This window comes from Danio aesculapii, chromosome 9, assembly GCF_903798145.1.
Source record: "Danio aesculapii chromosome 9, fDanAes4.1, whole genome shotgun sequence".
Taxonomy (NCBI): Eukaryota; Metazoa; Chordata; class Actinopteri; order Cypriniformes; family Danionidae; genus Danio; species Danio aesculapii.
This window is the reverse complement of record NC_079443.1, coordinates 3,251,933-3,262,188: the sequence shown is the minus strand read 5'-3', so window position 1 is coordinate 3,262,188 and position 10,256 is coordinate 3,251,933. Positions and strand designations below refer to the sequence as shown.

Below are 10,256 nucleotides of genomic sequence, written 5' to 3'. Positions count from 1 at the left end.
AAAATATTAAGGATATATATAGGATATAATAAGTATATATATAAATATAAAGGATTAAAATATTAAGGATATATATAGGATATAATAAGGATATATATAAATATAAAGGATTAAAATATAAGGATATATATAGGATATAATAAGGATATATATAAATATAAAATATTAAAATATTAAGGATATATATAGGATATAATAAAGATATATATAAATATAAAGGATTAAAATATAAGGATATATATAGGATATAATAAGGATATATATAAATATAAAGAATTGAAATATTAAGGATATATATAGGTATATAGGATATAATAAGGATATATATAGGATATAAATATAAAGGATTAAAATATTAAGGATATATATAGGATATAATAAGGATATAATTAGGATATAAATATAAATGATTAACATATTACAAAATATATTATTTTCTAGCCTACATAATTATAAAAACCATACTTTCATGCGTTCTTCATCTCGGGGGGCTTTTTCAGTTTATTCATGACAATTTTGCTTTTGTATAATGTTATTATTATTAGCATTATTATTTATTATATGCATATTTATATTAGTTTCATTAAAAACAAGCTTAGATTTGCCCACCTGTCAGGTTTTAGACCATATGGGGAACAGCATGTGTATTAGGATATAACTCAGGTTTTTGAACACACTTCGTTATTGTTGTTAATTTATTCGTTTGCTGGAAATTAGAACTGAATTTAAAAATAGTTTTGAAACAAATCTCTGCGCTTAACAAACTAAATCAATTATTTATAGGCTAATGGATGTCTGTGCGTACAACACGTTTCCTTATCCACGAGAGTGAAAGCGAAAGTAAATAACGAGGAGGCTCATCTCTCATTCTCGTGCTGCAGATGCTCTGTTTAACTGTTTTCTTGCTAGTGAAGCGTTCAGTTTTTACACTTACAAAGTTCGTCATGTAAATAGCAAATGCACTATGGCGCGACGCAACTGACTCTTAAAGGGAATGGGAGATGACACTCTGATTAGTCTCAAATCACACCTATAACTCATTAAGAGAATAAGCTCAACACTGTTAGACCATGCGCCACGGCGCAAAGCGGATTTTTCCGTCTTTAAACTAGCAAAAGTGGATTCCGACACACCCTTAATGCGTTTGCGCCCTGCACTTTGCGCATCATCAAAATAGAGCCCAATGTTATTCACCACACTGTTCATGATATTAACTGTTCATGATGCAAAAATCATTTTATAAGAGGTTTAAGCACAACAGTGTGTGAATATATTCATCATCTAATGGTAAAATAGTAATTAACTCTATTTTTTATAATCAGACTTGATAAAAACAGTCTGCAGAAACACTTTGATTGACATTCTCCCTTTGTGTACGTGTCATCAGAGGGTGAAAGCCCCGCCCACTAGTGACCATCTCACCCTCATTAACATAGGCAGCCATCCGCCATTGCTGTTTTCACCTGCTGAAGACTGAGGCCCCATTTACACTAATACATTTTAGTTTTAAAGGGCACCTATAGTGAAAAATCTACTTTTCAAGCTGTTTGGACAGACATGTGTGTAGGTATAGTGTATAGAGCGTCATATTGGGGTGATATAAACACACCCAGTCCATTTTTTTCAAATTAACAACATAAAAACTGTGGATCAATTGGAGCAGTTTTCAGATCGACCGCAACTTGACATAGGAGTGCGGTCGCCCCGGCCACCAATATTGATTGACAGGCGCGCGTCTCCATATCCTTAGTTTGTTGTTTCACGTCCGCCATTTTCAGCGTGTGGTCAAAGCGATGTCACTAAAGGAACACCCTAGCTCTATTTTTAGATGTAAGGATCATTGGGCTCAACACAAGATCAACATTCACCACATGATCGCTCTCATCGGAATTATTGTTTGTAACTTTAGGTGGGTTTGCAAACATGTGTACTTTTCATTGCGTCTACCTTAAACTTCAGCCATTTGTATTTCTCGCGGTCACAGAAGCTCCCTGTGATCTTAACTAGGTGCAGCTGGTAAGTGCGAGCACGTTGCCTCACGTGCGCATCCCTCTATTGGAAATAAAATAACGAACTTGCTTGCAGGTCGCACACCAGAAGCGCCACGCCACGCCATGTCTTTCAGAATTCTAAACATAGGTTTCTATCAGGGTACACACAACGGTGCTTCAAGTCGGCGGCTGTCCGCGGCGCCCAGCCACCACTGAGGACACTTCATATTTCTGCCACGCCACAGAGCTCCATCTGAATAGTTTCATGAACGTTAAATGAAGCTTCGTCATCGCTAAAGTCAACATTTTCTCTTTCAAACATATAACCAGCCCAAACAAATGTAGTTCACCATAATGTTTGACACAACACGTAGTCTGTACTGTCCCACTAACACACTAATAACTGTGACAAAGTGAAAATAAAATAACAGTGAAATACAACCCGTGGTGAATACAACACATTAAATGAAATATAAACGGCTCGCGATTAGAATGAACATGCAAATCAGCCAGCAGAGTGTCAGTATCGGACTTTTATTGGTCATTTTTGTAAATTGCATGACTTGCATACCATTTCAAGCAATTAATCGCAATTTGCCAGTAATCGCAGTGAAGTTTTGCGTGTGTGTGTGTGTGTGTCTGTGTGTGTGTTCTGACGGCAGACACGTGAACTAGGAGAACGTTTTTCTCTCGCGCTTGAATCACTTCTGACAGATTATAACGGCTTTAACACACACCTTTCAAAGTTGTGCGTCACAAAAACACTCCACAATCCATTAAGAACGCAATTGAAACCCATTTTCGGAGCACAAATTACCTATTGTAATCGCTGTAAAAGGAAGTTCTAACCATTCTACCGTTCATTCGCTATGGCGCCCTCCATGCAGCAGCCAAGAAAAAGGTCTATATAATGGCAGTGAACAGTGACAGTTTTTTTAGATTAAAAATGCTTTCAGAACAAATTAAAAACTGCTTTTATTCTAGCTGAAATAAAACAAATAAGACTTTTTCCAGAAGAAAAAATATTATAGGAAATACTGTGAAAATTTCCTTGCTCTGTTAAACATTGTTTGGGAAATATTTAAAAAAGAAAAAAAATCCCTAATAATAATTTTGACATCAACTGTATTTACATGTATTTGAAATTGCTCATTGGTAACGATGAGGACATCGCCTCACTGTTCTGATTGGATCTTAAATCAAATTGTCCCTCCCTAAACATTTTTTTGTATATATTCACTGATGAAAATGCCAGTATAGCTTTTTGTCACTCAAAACCAATTTTCATTTAGTTTTTGTCTCGTTTGCATGAGTGAAAAAATGCTGTTGACGAAAAATGTGACAAAAATGATTCGTCAACGAAACAAACACTGGTGAATGCATTATACAGTGGATTGTGTGGCTTGTGTTCAGACTGAGCTTCTCTAAATGTCCTGTGTTTGCTCTTTTCAAGCTGTAAGGAGTTTAAGAACCTGAACTCATTCTTTGCCATTATCATGGGTCTGGGAAACCCTGCGGTCTGTAGACTCAGTCAGACATGGGAGGTAAGCATTCACATATACACACACACACGGTATAAAAAAATTACTACATAAAAAAACATTATTTTATTTATTTACTTTCTGAATTACTAGAACACTAGCGTTACTAGAATTACTAGCATGTCCTCATAAACCAACTTAATAGAGTACAACTGGGTCATACCCATGTTATTATACAAATACCTGTCCTTGATAACCACCAAACCCAATATACACACATGCCATGTTAGTTTGGTGGTTTATGAGCGCTCTCCATAGGTGTAAAGTATTTAAATGCTATAAAAGTGCATGTTACATGAGATAAGACCAACCCAGGCTCATTCTGAGAACGTAGTCCCGGGGACGTTTCTGGAGACCGCGAAATACGTAGCCGGGGGTACGTACGGCTGCATTTCATTTTTTTAAGCGAACGCTGCGGGGCGGTGTGACGCCGTTCCCTTCGGCGCTTGCCGGCCGGCCAGCCGCCCGCTCGCCTCCGTGTGGAGGGCTTTCCCGCTGCAGCCAGTTTGTGCGGTTAGCTCTTCGTGTACTCTGGCGGACTCGAGGCGCAGAGAGGGGCTGACCACGACGACGACCGGGTTCGAGTCCGGGGAAGAGCGGTTCCAGAAATCAGGTAAGAAAACAAAAACAAAATCCAAAAAATGAAGCGAACAAGTTCGTACCAGGGTGAGAATGTGGTCAAAATCCGAAAACGTGGTAAAAATCGGACGAGGGCTTTTCTTTTTCTGGACGGCTTTTGTGAACCGTCGTTGGTTGGGTTTAGGGACGGAGGAGGGTGGGTCAGCCGATTGGCCGGTCGCACGGTCAATCATTCCGTCATGAAGACAGGCAGACAGGCGGAAGGTCGTTCGACAACGGCCTCTAGCGGGTTTACGCGAGAACGGCGCGGGAAAAAGCGCGCACAGCGGCCTCTCGCGGACTCGCGAAAACAAAAACTGCACAAATACGTACCTCCCGGGACGTATTTCGCGGTCTCCAGAAACGTCCCCGGGACTACGTTCTCAGAATGAGCCTGGGTTGGATAAGACAGATTTTTTTATGTTTATATATGTTTTTTTACTTTTTGAGTTACTAGAACACAAGGCATGCCCTCATAAACCACCTTAATATAGTACTAGGTCATACTCATGTCATTTTACGAATTTTTGTCCTTGTAAACCACCAAAACCAATATACACACACACATCATGTTGGTCTTGGTGGTTTATGAGCACTCTCCATAGGTGTAATGTATTTTATACAGTATAAAAGTGCTTATTACATGATAAAATACTTTTTCAAAGTTTTTTGAATAACTAGAACACAAGGCATGTCCTCATAAACCACCTTAAGAGAGTAACTAAGTCAAACCCTTGTTATTATACGAATTTCTGTCCTTGTAAACCACCAAAACCAATATACACACACACATCATGATGGTTTTGGTGGTTTATGAGCACTCTCCATAGGTGTAATGTATTTTATACAGTATAAAATTGCTTATTACATGATAAAATACTTTTTCAAAGCTTTTTGAGTTACTAGAACACAAGGCATGTCCTCATAAACCACCTTAAGAGAGTATAACTAGGTCAAACCCAAGTTATTATCATATTTCTGTCCTTGTAAACCCCCATAACCAATATACACACACACATCTTGTTGGTCTTGGTGGTTTATGAGCACTCTCCATAGGTGTAATGTATTTTATACAGTATAAAAGTGCTTATTACATGATAAAATACTTTTTCAAAGCTTTTTGAATTACTAGAACACAAGGCATGTCCTCATAAACCACCTTAAGAGAGTATAACTAGGTCAAACCCAAGTTATTATCATATTTCTGTCCTTGTAAACCCCCATAACCAATATACACACACACATCTTGTTGGTCTTGGTGGTTTATGAGCACTCTCCATAGGTGTAATGTATTTTATACAGTATAAAAGTGCTTATTACATGATAAAATACTTTTTCAAAGCTTTTTGAATTACTAGAACACAAGGCATGTCCTCATAAACCACCTGAAGAGAGTACAACTAGGTCAAACCCAAGTTATTATCATATTTCTGTCCTTGTAAACCACCAAAACCAATATACACCCAAACACCATGTTGGTCTTGGTGGTTTATGAGCACTCTTCATAGGTGTAATGTATTTTATACAGTATACAAATGTCTTTTACATGACAAAATAATTTTTTTATCTTTTTAAATTACTAGAACACAAGGCATGTCCTCATAAACCACCTTGACAGAGTACAACTAGGTCATACTCATATCATTATACGAATTTCTGTCCTTGTAAATCACCAAAACCAATGTACACCCACACACCATGTTGCTTTTGGTCGTTTACGAGCACTCTCCATAGGTGTAATGCATTTTATATAATAAAAATGCTTATTACATGACAAATTAGCAATTTTAAGCTTTTTGAATTACGAGAACACAAGGCATGTCCTCATAAACCACAGTAATAGCATGCAACTAGGTGATAACCATGTTATTATACATATTTCTGTCCTTGTAAACCACCAAAACCAAGACACACAAACACACACACACAGAGTGCTGGGTAACAACAGATCTTATGTAATCTGGAGTAAGTAATCGAGTACTTCTAATTAGAGTAAATACTTTTTAAAATACTCGTAATCAGAGTACAGTTACTTGTTATGGATTACATATTATTTACACAATGTCAGTAAGTTGTTCAAAATTCGTATATATACATACAGTATATATACACCAAGTATTTTAGTGTTAGTATTTTGAAGTATTAGCTGTCCATCATTGCACTTAAAAAATGCTATTTAGATTCTTGTTGCTGATATAAAATGATATATTTTCTTTATATGTGTCAGAAAAGTACAAGATTGTCCCACTTCAAACAAAGGTTGACACAAAAGTAATCTAAATGTAATCCAGAAGTAGTCAGATTACATTCCCCTACACGTGTAATTAGAAAGATTATATTACTGACAACAAATTTTGTCATGTAACACGTGTAACTGATTATAATTTACAGTTAATCTACGCAAACACACACATTTTATCACAGACAGATACACGAGTAGTTATATCTAGCCATATTTAACCGATTGAGCTCTAAATGTCTGCTCTCTCACAGAAACTGCCCAGCAAGTTCAAGAAGTTTTATGGAGAGTTTGAAAACCTGATGGTGAGTTGAACATGGCAAAATCAATAACATACTATTGACCAGAGCTGGCCATGGAAAATTGGGTCAAGCATGGTCTATTCAAAAGATCTGTTGTCGTTCGCATTTCAGGATCCCTCCAGAAATCACAGAGCGTATCGACTTACAATGGCCAAGTTAGAACCACCCATCATCCCCTTCATGCCCTTATTAATTAAAGGTGAGTTTTATACCATTATTGTACTGACTGAATTGGACTGACTTCTGTTCATGAGTCAGCAACTCACTGACTCGGATGATCTGTTCTGAGTGAGTCTCTTGTAAGCTATTAACTGATTCAAATGATTTGTTTATAGTGAGTATACAATAAACGATTCACAGATTCAAATTATCTGTTCATAGTGAATATCCAGTAAACAATTCACTGAATGAAATGATCTGTTCAGAGTGAGTTTCTAGTAAATGATTTACTGATTCAAATGATCCGTTCAGAGTGAGTATCCAGTAAACAATTCACTGATTCGAGTGATCCGTTCAGAGTGAGTTTTTAATAAATGATTCAAATAATCCTTTTAGAGTGAGTCTTCTGTGAATGATTTGGTGATTCAAATGATTCGTTCAGAGTGAGTATCCAGTAAGTAACTCACTGAGTCTTCAGTAAATTACTCATTGATTTAATTGATCTGTTCTGAGTGAGTATCCAGTAAACAATTTATTGATTTAAATAATCCGTTCAGAGTGAGCATCTAGTAAACAATTCACTGAATCAATTGATCCATTTAGAGTGAGTATCCAGTAAACATTTCCCTGATTTAAATGATTTGTTCAGAATGAGTCTCTAGTTGACTATTCACTGATTCAAATGATTCTTTCAGAGTGAGTCTCCAGTAACCAACTCACTGATTCAAATGATCTGTTCAGAGTGAGTCTCCATTAAACAACTAATTGATTCAAATTATCAGTAAACAACTCACTGATTCAAATGATCTGTTCAGAGTGAGTCTCCATTAAACAACTCATTGATTCAAATTATCAGTAAACAAGTCATTGATTCAAATGATTTGTTCAGAGTGAGTATCTAGTAAACAATTCACTGAATCAATTGATCCGTTCAGAGTGAGTCTAGTAGACAATTCACTGATTTAAATGATCCATTCAGAGGGAGTCTCTAGTTGACAATTCACTGATTCAAATGATTCATTCAGAGTGAGTCTCCAGTAAACAGCTCACTGATTCAAATGATCCCTTCAGAGTGAGTCTAGTAAATGAATCGTTGATTTTGTAAAATTATCTGAATGGGATTCAGCATGTGATTCATTGTTTGATTCAATATTTTTTTTTGTTTGTTTGTTTATTTATTTATTAAGTAAATGCACTTCTATTGCGCTAATTATAAGGGTAGGGCGTCGCAGTGGCACAGTAGGTAGTACTGTCGCCTCACAGCAAGAAGGTCGCTGGTTCGAGCCTCGGCTGGGTCAGTTGCGGTTTCTGTATGAAGACATGTATAAGACATGCGGTACAGGTGAATTGGGTAGGCTAAATTAGTCATAGTGTATGAGTGTGGATGGATGTTTCCCAGAGATGGGTTGCAGCTGGAAGGGCATTCGCTATGTAAAACAAATGCTGGATAAGTTGGCGGTTCATTCCGCTGTGACGACCCCAGATTAATAAAGGGACTAAGCCAAAAAGAAAATGAATGAATGAATGAATGAATTATTAGGGTATATGCTTTTACAAAATGTGTGTGCTTTGTCCACCACTGAAATATGCAAATTATGTAAAAACGTCATTTATGATATTAAAATAATCAAAGATTTTAAGTCAAATTTAATTCACAATTAGTCAAAAGTGTTCAAACAACATGAAATGCTGATGTAGAACTACTAAATTTGGCAATATATTCATTTATAACAGACATATTTGAAGCATGACATTGAGTCAAAGCAAAGAATACTCAGAATTCATCCGTGTTTACATGCTTACAGACATGACTTTCACACATGAGGGAAACAAGACCTTCACCGACCGACTGGTCAACTTTGAGAAGATGGTGAGTTTCCAGAGACTCTTTTCCATCATTTCTGACACTATTCTAACTTGTTTAACCTGTGTGTGTGGGGGGGTGTTTTCCAGAGAATGATTGCAAACACCGTCAGAATCATGAGATACTGCAGAAGTCAACCATTCGGTAAGAAAACAATTCAATTCATCTTTATTTCCATTCCAACCTATTACATTATAAACTCAGAAATTGTAGTCGTATGGTCATATCTGTAAAACACTTTGTAAACATTTGTTTAAACTCCCTACTAAAAGCAGCAGATTTAAATATGCACTGAATATCAATAATAATAACTATAAATGTATATTTTCAGAAGAAAATGTGAGTGGCGCAACATCAATATCTCTTGACGTTGACATTTTTGACTCAGCAGTGTAGCATTGACTAGCTACATGCTAATAACGAATAGTTAAATACTATAACATGCTGCATATCCATATAAAGTATGCTAACCCTGCTGAAAAATCCAGCTTAAACCAGCCTAGGCTGGTTGGCTGGTTTTAGCTGGTTGACCAGCCTGGTTTTAGATGGGGTTTTGGACATTTCCAGGCTGGTTTCCAGCCATTTCCAGCCTGGTCTTAACTGCTCAGGCTGGAAAATGACCAGCTAAATCCAGCTAAAACCAGCTTGATCAGCCTGGTTTAAGCTGGACATAGTTGGTTTTGGCTGGGCTCCCAGCCTGGCTAGGTGGTCTTAGCTGGTTTTAGCTGGATTTAGCTGGTCATTTTCCAGCTTGACCAGCTAAGACCAGGTTGGAAGTGGCTGGAAACAAGCCTGGAAATGACCAAAACCCCTCTAAAACCAGGCTGGTAAACCAGCTAAAACCAGCCAACCAGCCTAGGCTGGTTTAAGCTGTTTTTTTCAGTAGGGAAGTTATGTTAAAACATGCTAGTAACATCGTCAAAGGCTAAACCATTTCTAAAAATGTCCTAACTGTTACGTTCGCCTGATTTGCATGTTGCTAAAATCAAGTTAGTAATGTTCCCTACTGAAAAAAACAACCTAAACCAGCCTAAGCTAGTTGGCTGGTTTTAGCTGGTCCACCAGGCTGGTTTGAGATGGATTTTGGCCACTTCCAAGCTGGTTTCCAGCCATTTCCAGCCTGGTCTTAGCTGGTCAGGCTGGGAGATGACCAGCTATAACCAGCTTGACCAGCCTAGCTAAGCTGGGAGCCCAGCCAAAACCAACTATGTCCAGCTTAAACCAGGCTGGTCAAAGTGGAAGTGGTCAAAACCCCTCTAAAATCAGGCTGGTCAACCAGCTTATACCAGCTAACCAGCCTAGGCTGGTTTAAGCTGTTTTTTTTCAGCAGGGATATGTTGCATTTATTTATTTATTTATTTATTTTACAGATGTTACAGTAGGCTTTAACCCGTACCAACCCGAACCGTACCGTACTTGACCAGTCAGTGGAAACGAGCCATCAATGCGAGAGTGTATGGGTGTTTTCCAGTACTGGGTTTTGGCTGGAAGGGCATCCACTGCGTAAAACATATGCCGGAATAGTTGGCGGTTCATTCCGCT

General features: G+C 37.6%; 1 protein-coding gene across 1 annotated transcript in view; it reads left to right on the top strand.

The window, feature by feature from the left end:
- rapgef4a (Rap guanine nucleotide exchange factor 4a) overlaps window positions 1–10,256 on the top strand; it is a 104,713-nt gene that overhangs the window by 92,417 nt on the left and 2,040 nt on the right. The window contains exons 26-30 of the mRNA XM_056464672.1: window positions 3,445–3,535; window positions 6,644–6,694; window positions 6,803–6,890; window positions 8,656–8,720; window positions 8,804–8,858. Of these exons, the coding sequence (XP_056320647.1) occupies window positions 3,445–3,535; window positions 6,644–6,694; window positions 6,803–6,890; window positions 8,656–8,720; window positions 8,804–8,858 (350 nt within the window). The remainder of the gene's footprint in view (window positions 1–3,444; window positions 3,536–6,643; window positions 6,695–6,802; window positions 6,891–8,655; window positions 8,721–8,803; window positions 8,859–10,256) is intronic.